This window comes from Gavia stellata, chromosome 1 (assembly GCF_030936135.1).
Source record: "Gavia stellata isolate bGavSte3 chromosome 1, bGavSte3.hap2, whole genome shotgun sequence".
NCBI lineage: Eukaryota > Metazoa > Chordata > Aves > Gaviiformes > Gaviidae > Gavia > Gavia stellata.
In genome coordinates, this window is record NC_082594.1 from 79,406,670 (window position 1) to 79,431,453 (window position 24,784).

The 24,784-nt window shown below is 39.2% G+C and overlaps 1 protein-coding gene across 1 annotated transcript in view; it reads right to left on the reverse strand.

The window, feature by feature from the left end:
• Positions 1–24,784, reverse strand: part of PUDP (pseudouridine 5'-phosphatase) — a 79,548-nt gene that overhangs the window by 16,502 nt on the left and 38,262 nt on the right. The window contains exon 3 of the mRNA XM_059830754.1: positions 18,574–18,803. Coding sequence (XP_059686737.1) covers positions 18,574–18,803 — 230 coding nt within the window. The remainder of the gene's footprint in view (positions 1–18,573; positions 18,804–24,784) is intronic.

The window sequence follows — 24,784 nt, forward strand, 5'->3', positions numbered from 1 at the left end:
TCTTTGGTACCAGTAACTTACACCAGGCAAATCAAATAGGGACACAGAAATGAGAAACAGTTTAAATTGAAGGTGTTCATGATACTGAAAGGAAGACAGCCTTGCCCAGGAGATGATGTAGAACACCCTCCTCATTTGGGCAACATGGATGGGAGGGGAAGGGGAAACAGAACATGGCCACAGCTCCTTGTTTACTTGTGCATTTTGTGCTGTGCAACTCCCTAGCCGTAAGTTAAAGCTAAAAGAAGTGTCAAGTTTCTGTATGCTCTTCAAATCTTTAAACACAGAACAAAATGACAAGTCCAAGGAAATGTAAATAATTGTGGAAGGCTATTTGGCTCATAATTTAAGCTAATAGTATCTGTTGAGCAGAAGCTTGACCATGAAATTCTGTTACTCTTTAGCATTATAATTCTCAAATAAGCAAGGATTATGTTTGAAAAGTTCATTGGTCATTAAAATTAGGAAAGAAGAAAACAGAAGGATGATGATAAACTTCAGGAAGTCCAGCAAAGGGCCACCAAGATGGCTGGGGATGTAGTAACTTGCCCTATGAGGAAATGCTGAAGGAGAGCTTGGCTTGTTCAGCCCAGAGAAGAGAAGACTTCAAGAGGGCCAAACAGCAAGCAGCTGCCCAGTATCTCTGAAGACATTACTTAAAAGATGGAGACAGTCTCTTTACCAAGGTGCATAATATGAACATGAGATGATGGTCCTAAACTGAAAAAAAACCCCAAAATCAACACATAGCAAGAATTAAGCACTGAAAAACATTGCCCAGAAAAGCTGAGTGGTCTTCACCCTTGGAGGCTTTTAAGACCTGACTGGACAAACCCAGAGCAATGTGGTCTGAATTAAGTTACGTCTCAGAAAGCTAGATTAGTTACTTTGCAAGGTTCATTCCAACCAAAATGACTCTACAAAAGAGTTAAAACAATGTATTAAGTATCTGTAAGCATTCCTCTGCTTCAGTTTTCAATCCTTCAAAGCATTAAGAACGATTTCTAGAATACTACCAGTACACTGGATGCTGATCTTTTGTACCTACTGCATGTTAGAGCAATTTTTACCTAAAAGAAGCCCTGCCTGCCAGACCAAAGGGAAATATTTTCTCATACACTCCACCTCCAGGCATCGCTGCAATACAATGCAAAATGAACAGATATCTGAACAACTGAAAGATTTTTTCCACTATAAACTAAGACTATTCGCCGATAATATAATCAATATTAGTTTAGATATCTTTTGCTCTCTTAGTTTATATCTAGAACATGAAGACATCCCATTTCCTGAGTCAGGGGGTGAGGAAAGTTGTGACAGTATGGTGATGTTCCCAGATGGGAACAAATGGGGCAAGACTTGTCCCAACAGAACTGCAATAGAAAATCACAGAATCACAGAATCACTAAGGTTGGAAAAAACCTGTAAGATCATCAAGTCCAACCATCAACCAAAAGAAAAAACCAAAAAAAGCTCAAAACACCACAATGCTCATCAAGCCACGTCCCACAAATATGGGAGAAGATAGTGTAGAATCATAGAATCATGGAATTGTTTAGGTTGGAAAAGACCTTTAAAATCAAGTCCAATCATAAACCTAACACTGCCAAGTCCACCGCTAAACCATGTCCCTAAGCACCTCATCCACACATCTTTTAAATACCTCCGGGGATGGGAACTCAACCACCTCCCTGGGCAGCCTGTTCCAATGTCTGACAAACATTTCAGTGAGTAAGTTTTGCCTAATATCCAGCCTAAACCTCCCCTGGCACAACTTGAGGCCATTTCCTCTTGTCCTATCACTTGCAACTTGGGAGAACAGACCAGCACTCACCTTGCTACAACCTCCTTTCAGGTAGTTGTAGAGAGTGATAAGGTCTCCCCAGAGCCTTCTCCAAGCTGAACAACTCAGCTCTCTCAATTGCTCCTCATAAGACTTGTGTTCCAGACCCTTCACCAGCTGTAGGTTTATTGTAGATCCTACAGTAGAAACTAGGAAACTAGGGTGGAAGAACTCAAAAGGCTCTGAGAGATGCTTAGAAAGGAGGGGTTTTATTAGGAGACTGAAACAGAAGGACTAAGATACCTACCTGTAACACCTACACCTGAACTGGATGTCTAGTCTCCCTTTATGGAGAGAAACATGATCCTAGGGAATGGGCTACTGCTGCCTACTCCAGTAGCCTGACAGAGGGCAGTCAGCTCCATACCCCCTGGCCCAAACACTAGTGAGGCTGAGCAAGGATCGCCGGCAGGCATATACACACCAACACATACATAGATATATACATGGCTGGCCACACAGATCAACGCAGTTACACTCAGCACTCACATGAACCCATGGGTTTGTCCAGCTGGTTCTTCTCTAGCTCTCACACACTCACCTGCACAGACACACTCGATCTGGGAGCTGGCACCACAGACGCACGAGTCAGGCCCCAGTCACCCACAGTCCCACGCCAGGGGCTGACATTTGCTTTCAATCATTCCGGTCCCTCCGGCCACCGGCTCTCAGCACATGGGCCCTCTGGCCCATGGTCCCAGCCCAGCCACCGGCACCCAAACCCTCGCTCGCTCCAGCCACTGGCAGCCTCTGTCCCAGGATATGACTCTGGTTGCTGGTAGGCAGGCTCCCATACATGCCCACACACACAGAGAACAGATACCCCTCAGACAGGAAAAGAGTTAGAAGTGGAATTTAATAAGATAGGACAGACTGTGCTGGTCAGGAGCAGGGCATGGCCAGACAAGCGTGTCACCTATTTATACACATCCAGCCTTTTTTATCCCCTTACCCCTCTATTTCCCTGTAACAAATACTGAGCAATCCCAAAATGCTCTCCCCTTGCATCCCATACTGTGTGCCATGCCCCAGGCAGCATCTCCCCTCCGTCCAAAAGGGAAGCCAGCATTAACTCACCTTGATGGGTCTTATGGCTGGATGATTCACCTTGATGGCTCTCCTGTGACCGCCCTGGGATGGTCAGGACAGGCTGTCCCTCCCTCTGAGTCCTTAATACCGTCTCCCATCTGCCTTCGGGACTCTGTGCTCCCCTGGCCTTGTGGAGACTGGCCTCTGATGGGCTGATGGCTCCTGTGGTGAGCCTGGGAACAGGCGGGCAGAGTGTGATTTGGGATCCCTCACCTGCCATTGCCTCTCTGAGCTCTTTCATGGGTGTGCAGACAAGCTTTTATCACACAACCTCACAGCTGCATCCTGTGGCGGATATTCTTTAGCATCTATCCAATTCTATGCAAGTTTACGCATCACATGCTGCTTGATTCCTAACATGCAAGACCAGGAATCCAAGTAGTTTCTTTCACAGGACTTTATAACTAGGGCCTAGCATACCATACACTATGCTAAATATAGAACTCAATAGGAGAAAAAGAGATGCTCAAATCAGACATCCTATTTTTTCTTTCTTCTCGATGCTGCTGTTATTCCGATGTTCAGTCTGATCCTAAAGAAATACAGCACAGCATGTCACAAGCATTATTATGTCTTCACACTGCCAAGTAACTGAAATCCTTTTATTAAAATACAGTATTCTGTGATGGATTTCTTCATCCTTGAACTGACATTGAGCCTGAAGCTCTTACTAGTAATCACTTTACACAAAGCCAGATCACATACTCAACTCAGACAGAGGAAGCTAAAGACTCAATTCACAGATTTTTAAAAATGGTGTGAAAGCTGGTGAGACTGAGTTGTTCCTGCAAAGAATGGATACATTTCAAAATTTCTGAGAGAAACTACACTGAAGACCTTTTCTGAATAATCAACTTACAGAATGTTTTATTCATCCTTCATTAACACTGTATTATTAAAACAAAATCAGTTCCCAAAAACTTCAGAGAAACAAGAAGAAAGTTATTCCACTGAATATTAACAATCTTAAAGGAATTTAAGGCTGTCATGTACTAACACCACAGCTGTAAAGAAGAGCTGTAAATAGTAAGATATCAGTAAAACAGCCTTCCACCAGCCTACTCAAAGTTAACCATCATCTTTCAAGCATACTTGCTCTTCAACTGATTGCTAAGATGGTAAGAAAAAAAATCAAGCAACAAGAGAAAGGGACAGAAAAAAATTGTCCAAACGCCTTAGAATTACTAGTTAATGAAAGACAGAATAGAAGATGAAAGTCCAACATCAGTGTTTCTAAAGAAAACCTCTTTACTTTGAGAGGCAAGCCAAAGTACACATTTGCAGCTGACTCTTCTTTCCACTATCTTCATGAGATTTTAGACATGTAGCATCCTAAATGTTTGAAGAGTTTTTGCTGTAATGTTAGCCCTGTCACATCATCTACCAATCCTCTTGAGACAGCATGCTTAGCCTCGGAAAAGTAAATGCTTTTACTGTTTCAGTATATACATCATTAACTTACCTACTGTTTCCTGAGTCTTCATCTACACTCCCTAAAAAATGTTTGGGAAAGCGTTAAGGACAAATGGGCTACTGCACACTATTAATTCTTTATAATTTATAATGAAGCTATATAGATTACTTAATGCAGTCACAAATTCAAGTTTTCATTTTCACCTTCAAGGCCCTGTATTATCTTACCCACAATTACTGTATGTCTTGCTTTTATTTCCTTCTACTCCCTAGACATCTTCCATCCTTTCACTTAATTGCATTCTTTATCTCTTTCTCCCACTTTCAGCTGTATGTCTTACATGATGCTGACCTCTGTGCCTTGTACAATCTCCATGCCTACACTCCTCATCCTTCTTCAGCAGTATCTTTAAAAATACACTCTTTCAGGAATCATTGGTACATTCTCTTCTTCCTCCCCTTCTTATTGCTGAGCTATTAACTGAAATTTGTCTTGCTTAAACCACTTTTGCTCCTTGCTGGACCAGGGCAGCAGAGAATACAGCTGAAACCTAATGCAGAGCTGGCTGATTAATTTCTTAATTCTACAAGAAATGACCTCTGTTAACTCTTTAACTCTGAGGAATATTGAGGGACAATACTTGCTTGTCATCTGAAATAGGAATTTCGAATCTTCTTCACTAAAAAAGCACAACATTCACTAAATAAATGCCAATTTGTGTGTGTGTGCGTGTAGTGATTAGTTTCTACAAGCTATGTCTGTACTTCTTATAGTCTTAGATGTTTATATATATTACAGTGCTCTGACAGTTGTCCAGAACAGGCTCCATGCCTATCATCCAGAGTACATGGATTTGCTGCTTTTCTTTCCCCTCAGGGTTTAGCGTGCACTTAAATATAAATGTGATGTACACAGTGAGCAGCCATGGCACACAAACATCAGGAAATTCAGGAGCATTCCCAGGTCTAGTCATGATCATAGTATGGTAGAGTCATAGCCTTATTCCTGACTCCTAGGACACCTGTCTGCAGGACTCCCAGCTTCCTAAACTTCAAACACCTGCTCTGCACAATATAACTCTTCATGGAAGTTATCATATGACCATTGTACTAGTTATTACTATAATTAGAAAATATTAGTATCTTCCAAGGAAAACATTAAAATAATTGCAAACACCTTTTGCTGAAGAAAAAAAAAAAATCTTCTCAAGGAAAATTTTCTGCCTGAAAAGTTAAAAACTCACAACTGAAAGCAGTCTTCAAAGGATATATCATAGCTGATCTTAAAACTGCAAATGCATTCTACCTAAGATACATGATCATTCTTCGTAGAACAAAAAGTTCTGTTGGCATTCTCTTGGGATAACTGCATTATTGCAACTGGAAAGCAGTAAGATAAGTTACATACTATTCTGCTTTTTGCCCATGGCACTTTTTTTGAACCAGTAATATTTTTAGTCTGTAATAGCTTTGAAGCTCAGAACAATAGGCTGCAACCTCTAAAGCTTCCACTCTTTAGTCTGAAGCTGCAGGATCCAATAATGTGTTCTGGAGACAGCAACTGAATGGATCACTGTGACCAGGTATCTGTTCAGGAGAAAGAGGACAATCTCCTAATGGAAGAAAACATGTTCTGTAACAGAAGATACTTTCAGTAATGGATGAAATCTCATCAGCTAGTCTTTCCTAGTCAGCAAGACCCTGAGGCTTTGAAGCAACTAAACTATGAAGTGAAGGAGTTACTAACATTAAAAACCATTTCTCATTATCATGCTACTATTCTAGAAAGTAGTTGTAAATGCATTTTAAAAGAATTCTGGTGTTACTCAGAGAATTATTGACTAGTAAGCCTTACCTCTATACTTGGTAAAATCTGCTGATGACACAAAGTTATGCAGGTTAGCTGGGATAAAATACGTCTGTAAGAAACTTAGAGTGACAAGGTAGTGTACTGGGCAGTCAAGTGTCAAATGAAATACAATGGTCAAGAAGTGTAAGCAATACACATTAGCTGGAAAAAAATAAATGACACGTACATCTTGTAACATTCAGTTTAAGTACTGGACATCACTGCAGACAGCTCAGTGAAAACTCAGAGCTTTGGTGATATTGTATATATTCATAGACATATAATGCTGCCTCATCTGGAATACTCTATGTACTGTATGCCACAGACATTATTCTACATTAAAAAAATTTTTATAGGAAGCGTCTGAAGAAATGCAATCAGAATGCTTATGAGGAAAAAAAATAAAATCCACCCCACACCACCCCCCCAAAAAAAAAATCTCAAACACAACCCTTTCAGATGGTGAGAGTCTGAACAGACTGTAAAATGTTTTACTTATGGAGCAAGAAATGAAAAGGGATGTGATGAGTAGTACTTAAAATACTGAGTGGCAGATCAATTACTTCTTATCTTTCTCACTCATAACATAAAAAAAGGCTGACATTCAAAGAAGTTAAAAGGTAAGAAGTTCAGAACATATGCAAAAGATTTACAGAATTCATTGTCCCAGGTAGTTATCAGCATCAAGAAAAAAACAACTACTGTGAAAGGGTTACTAAAGCCCCCCCCCCCCTTTTTTTAAAATTAAAAAAAGAGCCTTCAATTACTTGACATGGGAGCAACAGAATTTCAGTGGATAAATTAACCCCCTCTAGCTAAAAGGCAATTATTAAGCCTCTAGTATTAGCTGCCATCAGAGATGGTACCAAATAAGATGGACACTGAATCTGAGCATGAACAGCAATTCCTATATTCAGTACCATTTAGACAAAAAAGAAAAGCTTTCTTTGATGGAATAGGAGGACAGCTTTTCTACCACTGCTTGGAATTGTTTTCTACTTTAAATCAGAATCACTTCAGTCTTAGTGAAGCTTAACTTGAACCATTTCCTTCTTGGCTTTGAATCACACTATTATTCTAAGATAAAGAGATGCTGGAATGGAAATGTTAAGCATCCTTTTTCTGCAGATAAAGCTGTCACTTCTTCAGCTCTTGTGTGTGCTACAAGGTCTTTTATCTTTATACCACCAGTCTATCATAGTAACAATAAAAAAAAATTCTCAAACATTGCTTTATGGAGTACACTTTGTAATCATCTTGTAAGTGCACTTATTTTGTGATACAGCAATCAACCTGAGCAAAATGCTTTGCCCTGTTTAGACTACAAATTGTCAGTGTTAATGACGGTCCTGCAACCGTGCCAAAAAACCCAGACTCTTACAAATTCTTTACCATAAAACAGAATAAGCAAAACCCTGACATGAATACCAGCTCTCTGAAAATTACTTACAACTGCATGTCCACAAAGAGCAAGTAACTTAAACAAAAAAAAAAAACAAAACCAAACAAATGAACACTCCCTCCTCCAGCCTTAGTGCATTAAACCAACACATAGTTGACCTTAGTCTTTCAAAGGTTTCTGGAGGTCTCCCCATGACAATAATTTACAAAAAAGCAACCAAAAAATACTGCTAACAATGAAATTCCTTGTTTCAGTCTTCATTCTTCGTCATGAAACTGTTGAAAAGCATTGTTACAACAAGCTCTGGGGTGATTACAAAGGTAACTTGAGATACTTGAGGATCAGTGCACTAGATCCTTTTGAAAGATGATTTATTCATGCTTGGTATAATCCAAGAGATATTAAAAACATTTTTTGTCAAAATTCTTGTTAATTAAAATCTGACTTTTCAAAGACTGCTCTGTTTGGCATCTCCAAAAAACGCTAAAGGTCTTGAAAGAAAGAAAAGATAAGTCAGTGAGCAATTGATCATAAAAGAAGAATTTTTCCCCTCTCTTTTTTATTACTTACCATGCATAATTAATATGTGATAATACCCATAATGAGTTCCCTAAAACAATTAGCAACGCATCTCCAGTGACCTGCTAATCTGAATATAATGCTTTTAGAATTTGGAGGTGTACCAGTCTCTTTGTGCTTACACACTCACCTCACGTAGAAGTAAAGAAGGCTGCAGAACATAGTTTATTATTCTGCATCACATTTCATCAAGTCCCTTAGCAGCTACTTCATATACTATCAAGACAAATGCAAGGAAAAAAAAAAATTATTCCTGTCCCCCCACCCCCCAGGTAGGGTACCCCAAAGACTAAGAACCAATTATAATAGTTCTTTCCTCTTCCAATCAGATACATTAAGTGAAAGCAAACCTTGACTAGGTTGTTTTTTTGCATGGAATTTCAATGACTTTTTCTCATCTCCGTAAGACAAATACATCCATAAATAAACATGCACTGCAGTAACAAGGGCAACGTCTGGAACACTTAAGAGCTAAATTACTTTCAAGCTATGCAACACCTCATTTTTCTTCCACAAATATATAATAAAGACTGCCAGCATGGTGGGGGGGTGTGGGTGCGCACACGCAAGCACACCTGCCTCAGGAGAAGAGGGAGGAAGAAAATCAACCATGTGAACTGAGAGCATGGTAATGGAAAACAAAACAAAAAAAAAACTTTATAACTGTCTCCTTCCTTTAATTGTCTTGTAAATCTAAAATAGTGGCCTATTATGGATTTAGGGAAAAGGTGCATGTGTATAGCAGATCTTCAGAAGTCCGGGATTGTTAGATGTAGTGAAATATCTCACATTCTTCGCTCTACAACCGTGTCCATTACACTTACGAAGCTGGAAGCTGAGCTTCATAATCACAGCCTTCATCATCCAGCCTGGGAGACACAAATAAGGGCTACATGCTTATACTATTTAGAAACTGAGGAAGGTGCAGGATTCAGACAACAGACTATCCAGCAGCATATCACATAAAAAGTACATTCCACTAGAGTGCTGTGATCTTTGCATCCCAAGCTGTAAGCCTCTAGCAGTATTTCAAGATGGAGGTCTTTACACATAAAACTCTATGTTTTTCAATACCTACTTACTTTAAATTGCCTAACAGGCAATTTAAAGGTATAATTTATTAATAATTTATTCCTTTAAATTTCTCCAGTGTCTGTCTGAAATCAATAGCTCCTCCAGCAGGGAAAAAAATGTAAAAAAAAGTTATGCTGTTTATTACTTTGCTCTGGCCACAGTAGCAGGAATTTAAGAGCTAGGCCAGCAACACATACTAAATACTCAAATCACAACTTGCTATCTGGAAATAAGTCTTCAGTCACACTGCAGAGCAAGAAAAGTAAAGGCTTTATGAATTCAGGAAAAAGCACTAGTCAAGAACTTTCCTGAGCAAACAGCTGATGTACCATGTGGTAACTAGGAAAATCCCCAATAAAACCCAAAAACTGGAAGACTGAACTCCTCAGGTAGAATAGTGCTCAAAATGCTGTTTTCCCCAATTCTTTGAGGAAGTATTCCACACAGAGGACAAGATAAGGACAACCCTCTCTTCTGATCTGCTTTAAAAAGAAAACAGAATTCCCGGATTGCTGTTATGTTCTCTACGGAGCCAATTTTTCTTGACACTTTAGGAATGTGCTGGGACTACTTTTCCAATTATTCTTTTCAAAAGATTAACTGTAAGGGATGTTTAGTTCCTGAGAAATAGACACAAGCTGTTGAGACTGGGTAATTTTGGATGCACACATGAAAGCAAAGACCTCATTTCTCAAAAAACTATGAAGTCAGAAAGGGAGGTTCCTACTGAATTTGGCACCTCATCTTGGGTTAAAAGGCAGACAAGTGGAAATGTCCTGTTCTTAAGCCAATAGATAGACTGTTTCATATTTCACTTGCTATCCACTCTCAACACTTAAGGGTATAACTGCATGGAACAACTAAACTAATCTGGGTACACAGAAATGATGCAACATACTTCATTCACCTCCCAATCACCCCACGTACAGTAACAGTAAAATCTGCCATATGTAATCTAAACTCATCAAGGGAGTGAACTCCACTTTTGCTGCAAACTTAAGCATGCCACGTGTACGCAGAAGCAGTGGTTTCAAGCTCTCGTGGCACGGAACTAGTTGCTCAGCAGTCCCACCACCTCCCAGGGAGGACTGCCCCCACCACACAACACACTGCTGCCAAGGGAGAGTCTTCTCTGCTCTGTTTGGAAGCTGGCCACTGTGCAGTACAGGATGCGAGGCTAATGGGAATGCTGAGGGAGCACAACCTTGCAGGTAAGGAACTCCAAAGGGGCACTCTGTGCAAGCAGTGAGGAAATTATCTCCAAAAAAGCCCAACAAAAAAACCACACACACCAGAAACACTCAAACAACCCAGACGTTCAGTCAGCATACTAACCGCCTGGCTACACAGGACTTGGCACCAACAAATCAGATGACACAGGAAGTTCTTAATTGGCTCTAACCCATCAATTGCCTCATTTGAATTAATCAATGAACTGTAATTACATCAGTACAGACAAGAAAGTCAAGTGGCTTCCGAAAAGAAAGCCTAAATTCTGCCTTCTACCTCAAAATGCACTAGCAGCTAGAGTGCGTCATGAAGCAACACTGATCTCTCTACACTCGGTAAGAGGCCGCTGGCATGTGCTGTATCTGCCTCTGTACAGACTGCAGTGTATGTGAACAACTGTGACCTACTACAAACCTTGCTTCATGTGTCCCACTGAATGCAGCCTAACGCTTTAAAAGTCAGGTCTACTATGAGCATTACGATTGCAGGCTATACCACTGGGAGAAGCAAATATCTAGCAATATGCTAAAATAACTAGTAAAAATTGTGACTCCAGGGAGATAAGACAGCAGAGCATAGGTAAATCAGAATGGTTTATACCATGAACAGCTGTTCAGAAGAGTGTTTCAGCTGAGGAAAAATTGGGAACATAGGCCTATTCAAAGGACAGACTAGAGCCAAGGTTGAAAAGACAGCCATTGATGTAGGTGTGAACTAAGTTGAAAAATGTCTATGTATTTTTACATTTAATGCTTTTGTTATTTCTAAAATAAAATGTCTGATTTGTGAATTGTAAACATTCAGGAAAGAGTGCAAGTCAATTTATTAATAAAATGGAAAAGGAGCACATTTATGATGACTAAAATACGTGATTTCAACAGCAGGGATTCCAATTTACAGCACAATACATGACCTAGAACAGCTGTTCATGCCTTTGTAATTTCTGAACCTTATTTAAAATACTCCTAATAAATTCAACCTCCAGGTATACATAAGGAATACCAGGAACATCACTAATAAAAACACTGTTTATCTGAAAACCACAGTAAGTGAAATACATATACTACATGCACACACTAAAAGTGGTGCAGTGGAGGCGGGGGGGGGAAGTAGAAAAAGGAAAAAAATGAAGGGGGGCAAGAAATAAAAAATAGATTTTGGCATCCTTTTTACACAAGCTCACAATAATGATCATAGAAGCACAGAATCGTTTAGGTTGGAGAAGACCTTTAAGATCATCAAGTCCAAACCTAACCCTGCTAAGTGCAGCAATAAACCATGTCCGTAGGAGCCTCATCCACACGTCTTTTAAATACTTCCAGGGATAGGGACTCAACCACTTCCCTGGGCAGCCTGTTCCAATGTCTGACAACACTTCCAGTGAAGAAATTTTTCCTAACATCCAGCCTAAACCTTCCTTGGCACAACTTGAGGCTGTTTCCTCTTGTCCTGTCACTCGTCACTTGGGAGAAGAGACCAACACCCACCTCTCTACAACCCCCTTTCAGGTAATTGTAGAGAGCAATAAAGAGAGCCTCCTCTTCTCCAGACTAAACAACCCGAGCTCTCTCAACTGTTCCTCATAAGGCTTGTGCTCCAGACCAGCTTCATTGCCCTTCTCTGCACATGCTCCAGCATCTTAATGTCCTTCTTGTAGGGAGGGGCCCAAAACTAAACACAGGATTCGAGGTGTGACCTCACCAGAGCCAAGTACGGGGGGATGATCACCTCCCTACTCCTGCTGGCCACACTGTTTCTGATACAAGCCACGATGCTGTTGACCTTCTTGGCCACCTGGGCACACTGCTGGCTCATATTCAGCCGGCTGTCAATCAACACCCCCAGGTCCTTTTCTGCAGGGCAGCTTTCCAGCCACTCTTCCCCAAGCCTGTAGCGTTGCATGGAGTTGTTTTTTACCCAGAGAAGAGTGCATCTGTCGAAGACATGAGGAGTCAGTTTCTCCAGGAGAATGCTGTGGGAAACACTGTTAAAGGCTTTACTAAAGTCTAGGTAGACTACATCCACAGCTTTTCCCTCACCCATTAAGCAGGTCCCCTGGTCATAGAGGCAGATCATGTCAGTCAGGCAGGACCTGCCTTTCATAAATCCATGCTGACTGGGCCTGATCACCTGGTTGTCCTGTACATGTCCCGTGATGGCACTCAAGATGATCTCCTCCATAATCTTTCCCAGCACTGAGGTCAGGCTGACATGCCTGTAGTTCCCCAGGTCCTCCTTCTGGCCCTTCTTGAAGATGGGCATCACATTTGCTAACCTCCAGTCCTCTGGGACCTCCCCGGTTACCAGGACTGCTGGTAGACGATGGAAGATGATGGTCATGTTAAGTACTAAATCAGCCTTTTTCACCCTGTTTTCCTTGTACAATATAGACTAAAATTACAAAATGGTCATAATGTTCTGAATCTCTATTACTCTTTCACTACATCTTTTGTGACAAAAAGTCTCAGAAAATTTCTCTTTGAACTTCTCATTTCTATGACATAAAAAGTCCACTGAGACTCATAAATCCTAATGCCATTTAATCAGTCTGAAAAATTTTAATGAGCTCTCACTAGATTTGGTACAGAGATTATTCGTAACTATGGGATCAATTAATTAATTATAAATGGAAGAAACTGCAAAGAAGTAGTGTTTTAAATTAAGGCGATGATTTACATCGCTTGGAACTTTTTAAATAGAACAGATTGATTCTTCATATGAGAGTTATGACCATTTGTATTACTACAACCTCTTCTTAAACAATGGATATAAATGGTATTTGTTTGTTTTTAAATTACACTACTAGTAAGATCCTTCATTTTACAGAAAAGCTATAGGCAAAACAATCAAAATACTGGAAAGAAAGGCCTTGGCCTGCCACATCCTCAAGTAGGTAAATAATTAATGTGTTTTTCATGACATAAGTATATTGGATACATGTATAAATGTTTGCATGGGAACATATGAAACTCTCTGAGTTAGACTGATATTTGAAATAAATTTAGTAGCATAACATTTTTGTTACTATGAAACAAAATTGCTTCAAGATAACACTAAAAAGTTATAGTTGACATATATCTTACATACAAATACACACAGAAACACACAAACAGCAAGTTTTTTATGAACGCTTTTAAAGCAAAAATTAATATTCTAATATTTATAAATTCAAAAAGCATGATTTTAAACTATTTGAGCCCTTTAAATCACAATGGAACAGAAAAATATTGTTTAGCAAAAGCACTTTTGTTTCCTTATTTTTTTTTCCAGATCAAATCTGTGAAGTGTCTCACTGAATGACAGGATGATTGAGGTTGGAAGGGACCTCTGGAGCTCATCTGGTCCAACCCCCCCACTCAAGCAGGGCCACCTACAGCCTGTTGCCCAGGACCATGACCAGATGGCTTTTGAACATCTCCAACATGGGAGACTCCACCCAACATGGGAGACTCCTCCACTTCTCTGGGCAACCTCTGCCAGTGCTTGGTCACCCTCACAGTAAAAAAGTGTTTCCTTGCACTCAGACAAAGCCTTCTGTGTTTGTTTGTGCCCACTGCCTCTGGTTCTGTCACTCAGCACCACTGAAAAGAGCCTGACTTTGTCATTCTTCCACTCTCCCTTCAGGTATTTATATATTATTAAGATCCACCTCAGCATTCTTTTCTCTTCATCAGCAAACTGCCCCATCAACCAGGTCATTAATGAAGAAGATAAACAGGACTGGAGCCAGTATTGACCCCTGGGGCACACTGCTAGTCACTGGAATCCAACGAGACTTTGTGCTGGTGATCACCACGCTCTGGGCTCAGCTGTTTAGTTTTCAGCCCACCTCACTGCTCATCTGGCCCATACATCAACACCTCCTCTATGAGAATCTTATAGGAGAAAGTGTCAAAGGCCTTACTGTAGACCATGTAGACAACAGCCACTGCTCTCCCTTCATTTGCCAGGCCAGTCATTTCATCGTAGAAATTTATCAAGTCGGTCAAGCATGACTTCCCCTTGGTGAAGCCATGCTGACTACTTCTGATGATTTGCTTGTCCTTACTGTGCCTGGAAACAGTTTTCAGGATTAATTGCTCCATCACCTTTCCAGGGCTCAAGGTGAGTCTGAGCAGCCTGTAGTTCTCTGGGTTCTCCTTCTTTCCCTTCCTCAAGATAGGAGTGACACTTACTTTCCTCCAGTCTTTGGGCACTTCTCCCACTGGCCATGATCAATCAAAGATTATCAACAGTGGCCTTGCAATGACATCTCCCAGCTCCCTCAACACTTGAGGGCGCATCCCATGGACTTATTAGTGTCCAGTTTGCTTACGAATTCCCTGACCTGATCCACTTCCACCAAGGGTACATCTTCCGTGCTCCAACCCTTCCCCTTTGTCTCTGGGATCTGGCATTTCTGACTTGCTACGTTCAGTACTTCAGCCTTTTTCATGTCCTGTGTAACCAAGCCCCTATCTCATTCAGCAATGGGCCCACACGTTCCCTAGTCTTTCGTCTCCTATGTACTTATAGAAGCCCTTCTTGTTGTCTTTGATGTCCCTTGGCATATATAGCTGAATTTATCAAATTTCACAGTAGTGTCATCAATGAAACTCCAATTTTGTCTCTGCAGCACATTTTAAAGGTTCCCCTAAAAGGAATTCCAGTTGTAAAAATTTGAAACATAGTAAAATACTAAGTAACTAATTCTAGAAAAATACATAACAACTTGTTTTCCAAATTATGATCCTATAAACTTAGGAAAATAATAAAAAACCCCAAACAAAAATAATACTTTGAGGTTTTTTTTTCAATTGTCTAAATAAAAGGTATGGAAAAGAACACACTGTTTTGAACATTGCAGCCTGAAATTTCTACAATATTCAAACACACATTGTTTCTACATATGTACAGCTCCATCTGGTTTTCTTACAAGTTGCACCTATGTATCTAAGAGCAGACTTTGGCATATATTTAAAAAAAGAATAAAACTGAATTTTAGTAAAAGACAAAATTTCTAGCATTTGATCACATTTTGAGTACCTGACTGATTTAATTAATTAGTTATATGACAGTGCATTTTTACTAGTGTTGGAAGTTCATATGAAACTTCATGCATCGTAAGATAGTAAGACCTAGGCTAAATTTGCAGGGTGTATCGTGTTCGAAATTCCTGAGCTATGGTTTTGTCATTATGCTTATTAAGTTCCCAATTAACCAAAGACTGCAAACCAAAAGGTTAATATTTAAGAAATTCCCAGATGGACAATTATGACATCCTTCAATGATAGTAAAGCAGACATTGTATCTCTTTTTATATCATTTTAGAACTGCCTACTCGTAGAAGTATGCCTGCACAGCAAGTCACAGGCTGATATGCCACTATAGCTAAAATTCTGGATTTGGCCTTCTATGGCTACATTGTCTTTTTTGCTTAGAGCAGCAGTGAAGTTTTGAAGCAAATCTGACAGTCCTCAGTTGCTATTAAGTAGTTTTGGTGTGTACTAGGTTGCTTTAGCAGGACACTAAAGTGGAAGTCCTTTCCAGGTGCATATCAAGCAATCTCCAATGCTTATGCGGACATAAAGCTCCAAAGAACCTTATATAGCTTTCAGCCAGGGATCAGAGTAAATCTAATCCAATGGAAAACATTCAAATCACATATAGCATAGATGTATGGGCCTAAGCACCAAATACACTGCTCTAATAATCTGCTTCTTTTGAGTCCAATTACTTGCTTACGCAGACATCGCCTATACTTCCTGGTATTTTGCTGCGAACTTGCATGTTACTGATTTTTAGCATGAAATCCAAAGCTGTAACTCTATTACTTCACCGCTTGGGACTAAATGCTACAAATGCCATCACTACACTGCAATTGGTCATGAATGCCTCAGACAGTTTCACATGCACTGTTTTGATTTTCTTCTTCTTGGGAGTTCTGTGCTTGTGCTAAATTCCTACACTTCGACATTCGTGACTTTTGTAGATGCGACAAAAAAAAATTCAACTGAATTATCTGCACTGAGGGAACTCTGAATGCTGTTAAAATTCATATAAAGGAAAAGCATGGGTTCAAACATTTATGCTCTTCTTCAAAGAAAGGTTAAAGAAAATAACTCTACAAAACTATGATGAACACTCTGAAATTTTGTTTGTCTAACATACACTTAATAATTTTAAACTTCAAAGGTAATACAGATGCTACTATTATCTTCAATTATTTTTTCATTGTTAACACAGTGAAGGCTACTTACTGCTGAAGAAATAAAAGTATCTACAACACAGTGTCAACTGTATTATTGGTTGTTGTTTGGTTTTGGTTTGGTTTTTTTTAATGTTTTTATCCTTTTTAATTATTACCACCTTGTGACTTTTCTGAAATAGAGCCAAATAAACTAAGAGCTTTTGGAAAGCTGTCCCTCTGGATATTACTATTAGGCTCCTCACATGAAATAATAGTTTAATTTGTCATTAACACAGCTGACATTCAATTTCCTTACCACTCCTTCAGATACAATACCAGTGATGACCCAGCTTTATATAAATTTTCAATATTTTATGCTGTTTTACTTTCAGAATTACAGAACAACTTACAGCCACACCTCCAACCAATTGAAAAGTATGCATTACACACCTCTCATCCTGTTTCACAAAAAACACACCATACAACATTACAGGAACATACCCTGATTTTTTGTTCCCTAGACATACAGTTAAGCCAGAAAGACTAATTTTATATGAAAAGAAGATTAAGCTGTGGTTTCAGCTTGTTTTTAACTCCCCTCTTACTCCCTCCAAAACCTTGCGCTGCTTCCCAGTATTTGCTCTCAATTGAGTATTAACACGTTCAAAATTCATAACTACTTGACTCTAAGGTGAGATTTACAGCCTTGCTGCTCAGATTCTTCAACATTTGGAATGCACCATACATACAAGGCCTATTCACACAAGTACCCAACACGTACATACAACTGCCATCCACATGAACATGATTATGTACATTTGGTGTATCTTTTCTGAACTTCTAAGTTTCCAAATTTAGTTGATGCACATACACAGAATGTCAAAAGAACTTGCAACAGAAAAAAAAAAACCAACAAAAACCAAAACCAGCTTGGTTAACACTGTTCACAGTATGCCACATTGCATCAAACTTATTTCACTTTCTATTCCCAGGCAACGCAAATACCATTTGCGTGAGAACTTGACGTATGAAAGGCTGAAGAATCTTAGCTAATCATTCCGTATGTATTTGTGTAACCATTTTTTCCTCAATAATCCTACTGAGAAAACAGTAATTACAGCCTAATCCACCTAAAGTTGTTACTTAAAAATTAGTATGTAATGCATTTTTCTGCAGTAATGACACTCCAGAACTTCAGAACTTATGTTGCACTCGGGATAGACAAGAAGTGAGAAAAATATTTTAAAGAGAAAGGCAACTGAATTTCAAATAAAAGCAAAGACATTATTTTAATTAACTCTTAAGTTATCTTTCAAATATTCTCCCTACAGATTTCTATTTCATAATCAAGTTTGGAAAGTTATATATCAGAGAGAGAAACTAAACACCTCTACTGTTTGAGAAAGATTGCTCAAACTGATCGGTTTTAAATCAGAAAACAAGAATTATGATCTCAGAGATTTAGAATGCAAGAGGAAAGAGATTACTTAGGAAAAAAATATGCCCTCTTTACAAAGAAGTATCTTTAATGTTTAGACGCTTAAGAGGTAAATCAGCCATGAATGTATGAAAAATAAACTGATCTATGTTTAAATAACTGTTTCCAAACTTTGAGTAGTGAAGTTAAGCTTGCAGATTTATGCATGGAACAAGAAATCATTACACTTTCCTATCACTGCACACTACCATGTAGTAAATCAGAGAAATGTGCATTACAAATATTATACACTGTGGGGGGAAATGATGCTTTCCAACAATCTCTTGCTTCAACAGTATAAACATCTTTGAAAACAGAGGTTGCTGATTTTCATAATGTTTCTATTGAATCTTAACCCAAGTATTTATCACGTTAAAAAAACCCCCCAAATACAGCTCAAACAGACTATTCCTAACTTTTCAGTTAATTTGTTCCCTCCCCTTCTTACCTTCTCTGGAAGTGCAGGAGGGTGAAATCTCTTTGCACAAACTAGAAATGCATCAGGCTGTGGCTTGCCACACTTCACCTCGGGGTCATCTCCCAACACAATATGATGAAAAAGACCAAAGAATTCTTTGTGTCTGGCTGTTTTAATCTGAAATGTCACTTCAGCTGAGCTGGTGGCAACAGCTATGGGTATGTTGTGTTTGTGTAAATGACGGATCAGCTTATCAACCCCTGCAAGACAAATATATACATCTTATTTCTTATATATATGCATATATGTAGGTATACGTATTAATATTTATGCCTACTTACAATATATTTAGTAGTAGTTCAACAATGTTGTTTTACTGAATATAACAACCTACTTCAATCAGTGTAGAAGAAAATTCTTGATATATCTGAAATATTCCTTCTCCACACAAAAATCACGGAACATTCCTCAAGGTATATACTTGTTCTGTCATCAAATGATGCTTTTCTCAAAATATGCCAAAAATGGGTTCAACATCATTGCATAAGTACACCCACTACAAGCTCATTAAGCAAAGTCCCCAACATTATGTATGTTTATTATTTCAAACTCTCTGTAAGTGAGAGAAAAGCACAGAGGGAAACATTTTCTTGTATACACAGAGTTATGTTCCTGGAAAAAAAAAAAATCATAGAAATATACTCTTCTCACTGAATGGTAGAGTTTTAATTTCTGAAGCAGGTATCCAGTTGGCTTAAACCAGCCCCTAAAAGAGCTCAGTTTCTCTCTTTTGCAATTACTAAAGCAAGTAACACTGGGCAGAGGAGGGGAGCTGTCAGTCACAGTTGTCAATACCAGAGCTTTATCTGTTGATGCTGTGAACGCAGAGTAATGAACACCTCAAGCCTAATGGGTAGAAACTTCAACCTGATCCAGTCTTCTAGGGAAGGTTAATGCAGGGAACAGTGAAAACACAGCAGTCTGTGTAAGAGGGAAACATATTTCATTATTTGGTGCAAGTTTTGAGTTACCTATGCAGAGGTTTCAATGCTTCTTTGCTGCAGCATTCTAAATGCTGGATACCTCTCCCAGACAAAACAATTAGCAGTGTCTTATGGTGAATGAGAGTGGATGTCTGGTCTTCACCAAATCACAAGAGAAAACCCCTCCATATCTGTAAAATCATTTCAGCTCTGCTTCTTGGCATGAATCCAAACTGTGCTGGACACAGGATATTAGTTTCAGGTAGGTAAGCCTCTAGTTGACTTTTGTCTCTTTGAACCAACTTGAGAACAATTCTTTGTTTTCATCTTCCAGTTGCATGAATTCCTGTCCTACTTTTCATGCCTGGCTAAAGTAATCTTATTCCCTTCCTCCTGACTCACTATCATACTTATGTCAAGTCCCTGTTCCCTCAAAACATTCCTACTCCACATGTCCATTTAATTCTTTCTTTTGCCACCCCAGCATCTCTGATTTGCTTTTCCCATGTGATCCATTCTTTCCGCTCCATTATTCTGTTTTGACAATTTTACAAACAATCTTATCTGCAATACATTTTACGCAAGTATAGTCACATGCCTAACTTGGAGAAGTTATAATTACTACTGCTAATAAAGTGTGTAGATTAGTAAATAGGTGCATTAACTTACCCATCTATCTGGAAATATGACCTGTAGATATGACCCTCCACAGATTTCTTCTCTATTCTCCAGAATCTAATCAATCCAATTAATAACTGACATTTCCAGCTCCATGCTTGTATTTCAAGACAGTCTTTAAACTATAAATACATGCACTTCTGTGATGTTAGATTTCCAGTTAGACAGAAATAACAACAGTGTTATTCCTCCTCTAATGTCAATGCATGACCCATTTAAAAAGCCTTCCTATGCCCCCTGAAATGGTTATACTAATAATAAGCAAGTGCATTTTTTCCCAAATGATGCTACTCTGTCCTCTCATTGAAATATGATGCTAAATACAAAAGTTAACTTCTTATTCCAGATACAGATTATGTGTTCATTCTGAAATATGTGAAGTAAGTCCATATTAAATTAATGGAAGTACTAAGATCTCTTAATGTAAAGCAGTAGCCTAGATGTCTTTTTTAAAAAAAAATGCATTAATTCAAAGGAATTTATTCTAAATAATCTGCAACATTTAGCAAGGCTAAGATACTGTGTATGTAGTAATATAAAGAAATCTAAAGTGAGATCTAAAGATGACACAAGACAACTTTTCCTATGTCTATGACCTTGCTACAGTTAGCTTTCTCTAAAGTTGTGCTCTTTTCAAATAGCTAATTTTCTTCAGTCCCACTGCATCACAGCTTCAGTTCATCTCTCACAGGGTATGTTTATTCTACATTTCTAGTGGAGGTAGCCAGCCACAGAAAAGCACTGTTGCAGAAAGGTTATTTCTTCAGGGTTCTCTCTTACATTCCCCCAGCACATGTCATGATTTCGGTGTGTATATGTGTGCATGTGTGTGCTTACTTTCTCTTTTTGGCTTCCCTCACTACAAAGGAACTAAAATGCAGCTGTACCTAATAGCTCCAGAGAGCAAAGATTTACATTATTCAGAAAATGCACTTTAATAAAAATATGCCATTTAAAAAATGATTATTTGCATATGTGTAAACATAGCAAGACATTAGAAAAAATACAAGGAGAAAAATCAGCTGCATGGAAAAAAATTAAATTGCATATGGAACAATAGCTAGCATAACTTAACAAGCTCAAGACAGTACCAGCTGAAAAATATTTTCATTCCAGGTTTGTTATCTTTTTGTAAAAACTACAGATCAACAAAATCCGTTTTTGTCTGCATCACTTACCACCAATATAGGTCTAGACACTTTGCCACCACATCAAATTACGGACACAATTATTGTACTAATTCAGCATATAATTCTTCATTAGGAAGATAGTATCTTTCTTAGCATCTTTGTTGTGCTTTTTTTACAGAAAACGTCAACAGAAGGGGAAGTGGGGAACTACTTTAAAGATCTGAAAGAAACTTTCCCTGGCATATACTTTGTCATTATATCCCCTGCAGCGACATAGATTTTTCAATCAAATGGAAGACTTCAGTTACATCAAAAACAACCAATAAAAAACTCAATGGCTATGAATACGTATGGTGAAAATTCCTGTGAACTTGCTTACTTCTAACTTACTTGTAGCTACCATGTAAGGGACTGAGGCCCATTCATCACAGAGGAACCCGTCTGCTAGGCTTTCTGGGATCATCTTCCACCCCTCCTACTGAAAGCTTAGCCACATACAGCAAGCTCTTTTTTTTTTTTTTTTTTTCCATTCCTTTTTTTTTTTTCTTTTAGCATCAGGTCCTGCTTGACCAACCTGATCTCCTTCTATGACCAGGTGACCCACCTAGTGGATGAGGGAAAGGCTGTCAATGTTGTCTGCCTGGACTTCAGTAAAGCCTTTGACACTGTCTCCCACAGTATTCTCCTGGAGAAGCTGGCTGCTCATGGCTTGGATGGGCGCAGTCTTTGCTGGGTAAAACACTGGCTGGACAGCCGAGCCCAGAGAGTCATGGTGAATGGAGTCAAATCCAGCTGGTGGCCCACCACAAGCGGTGTCCCCCAGGGCTCAGATTTAGGACCAGTGTTGTTTAACATCTTTATCAATGCACTGGATGAGGAGACTGAGTGCTCCCTCAGCAAGTTTGCAGATGACAACAAGTTGGGAGGGAGTGTTGATCTGCTCGAGGGTTGGAAGGCTCTGCAGAGGGATCTGGACAGGCTGGATGGATGGGCCCAGGCCAATTGGATGAGGTTCAACAAGGCCAAGTGCTGGGTCCTGCATTTGGGTCACAACAACCCCATGCAACACTACAGGCTTGGGGACGAGTGGCTGGAAAGCTGCCCTGCAGAAAAGGACCTGGGGGTGTTGATTGACAGCCGGCTGAAGATGAGCCAGCAGTGTGCCCAGGTGGCCAAGAAGGCCAACGGCATCCTGGCCTGTATCAGAAACAGTGTGGCCAGCAGGAGTAGGGAGGTGATCGTGCCCCTGTACTCAGCTCTGGTGAGGCCGCACCTCGAATCCTGTGTTCAGTTTTGGGCCCATTACTACAAGAAAGACATTGAGGTGCTGGAGCATGTCCAGAGAAGGGCGACGAAGCTGGTGAGGGGTCTGGAGCACAAGTTTTATGAGGAGCAGCTGAGGGAGCTGGGGTTGTTCAGTCTGGAGAAGAGGAGGCTGAGGGGAGACCTCATCACTCTTTACAATTACCTGAAAGGGGGTTGCAGAGAGGTGGGTGTTGGTCTCTTCTCCCAAGTGACTAGCGACAGCACAAGAGGAAATGGCCTCAAGTTGCACCAGGGGAGGTTTAGGCTGGATATTAGGAAAAACGTCTTTACTGAGAGAGTGGTGAGACACTGGAATAAACTGCCCAGGGAGGTGGTGGAGTCATCCGCACTGGAGGTGTTCAAGGAATGTGTGGATGAGGCATTGTGGGACACGGTTTAATGGGCTTGGTGGTGTTGGTTGATGGTTGGACTTGATGGTCTTACAGGTCTTTTCCAACCTTAATGATTCTGTGATTCTGTGATCTTTGATTAAACAAAAAATAAAGAAAGATCAAAAGAAATAAGGATCTTTCTTTCTCCAGCATAAGGATACACTCCTAATGTGGTACACATGCAATAACAATCTTAGGCAATACAACATAAATTCTTCAAGTAACCATAAAAAAAATAAGGAATAAATTTCCCACATTGCTATGCTTTATTTCCAAATGTAGTCTTTCATTTCAAATAGTCAAAAGGTAAATATTGTTACTTTCCTCTATCGCTTTAAATATTAAGTTTTAGAACACACACAGAAGCTTACTATATTATAAAAGTAGTAGTTAAACACCGATGACTATTGGAAAGAAAAACAGGTGAAAAGAATTGTAAGCTGAGTTTAGTTACAAAAGCTGAAAAGAAGAAGGATCAACTCTAAATGTCAGCATCTTTAAAACCCCATTAATCACAAATATCAATGAAGTTAACAACTTTGGGAAACAAAAAACTAACTAAACCAACAGAAAGCAGTTATTTCATCTGAGACCACAGATGCATTGTAAAGGAAGAGATCAGCACTTCTGTTCTGAAAGTTGCAGAAAAACATGTATTATATACATTTTTTTTTAAAAAAAAGGAAGCATTATTCCTCCATTAGAGTCACAATGTGATTTTTGTTCTCTTTAGATTCAGCTGAAGCCACGGTGACTAATACATAGGATCAACTGACAAACTAAAATTAAGACTTATACTGAACAACAAAACCCTTGGGCTAACTGTTGCATTTTCCTTTTCACTGACTAATACAAACATGTACAGCCAGAGTTCAGGAAACCAAATAATGCTATGCTAAAATGGTCTAACGATAGTCCCTATCTAATTATTTATATGCTATTACAACACTGTTTTTACATGATTTTTTTTTCAGTTATCACATTTTATAATCAAATGGCATTATTCATTATGAAGTGAAAATTATCAAGACGTAAGTACTGAGAGCTAATTCAAATTGATGGAAAACAAAGGGAATTTTTATTTTCCTTTTAGCTTTATACAAACATGAGCTCAGTGTCATAAAAAACACTTCAGAACGGTGAACAACACATAAATTTTTGATACATTTTATTTGATATACTTTCAAATTTTCATACCATCACTTTTCCTATGTTTGTCTACCACTGAACAGAACACTGTTCTTAACTTATATCAATTCTGGAACACCATATTCAGACCTATTTCTTGTGAAATGCCTCCAGAAAAATAAGGAGATAATATAAACCTCTTATTTTTTTTTCTAACCAAACTTTTGTCTTACAAAGCATTTTTTATTTTTTTCTTTTCCTAAAGTGAAGTTTCTATGAACATGTTATAGCTGACTGTAAGAATGCTTTACAGATAGAAAAGAAAGTGATCTCCATCACAAACTGGTCAAACATCTGAGATAGGGAAGAGGATTATGCATGTCAGAGAATCACAGAATCACTAAGGATGGAAAAGACCTGTAAGATCATCAAGTCCAACCATCAACTAACACCACCAAGCCCATTAAACCATGTCCCACAATGCCACGTCCACACGTTCCTTGAACACCTCCAGTGCGGATGACTCCACCACTGCCCTGGGCAGTTTATTCCAGTGTCTCACCACTCTCTCAGTAAAGACGTTTTTCCTAATATCCAGCCTAAACCTCCCCTGGTGCAACTTGAG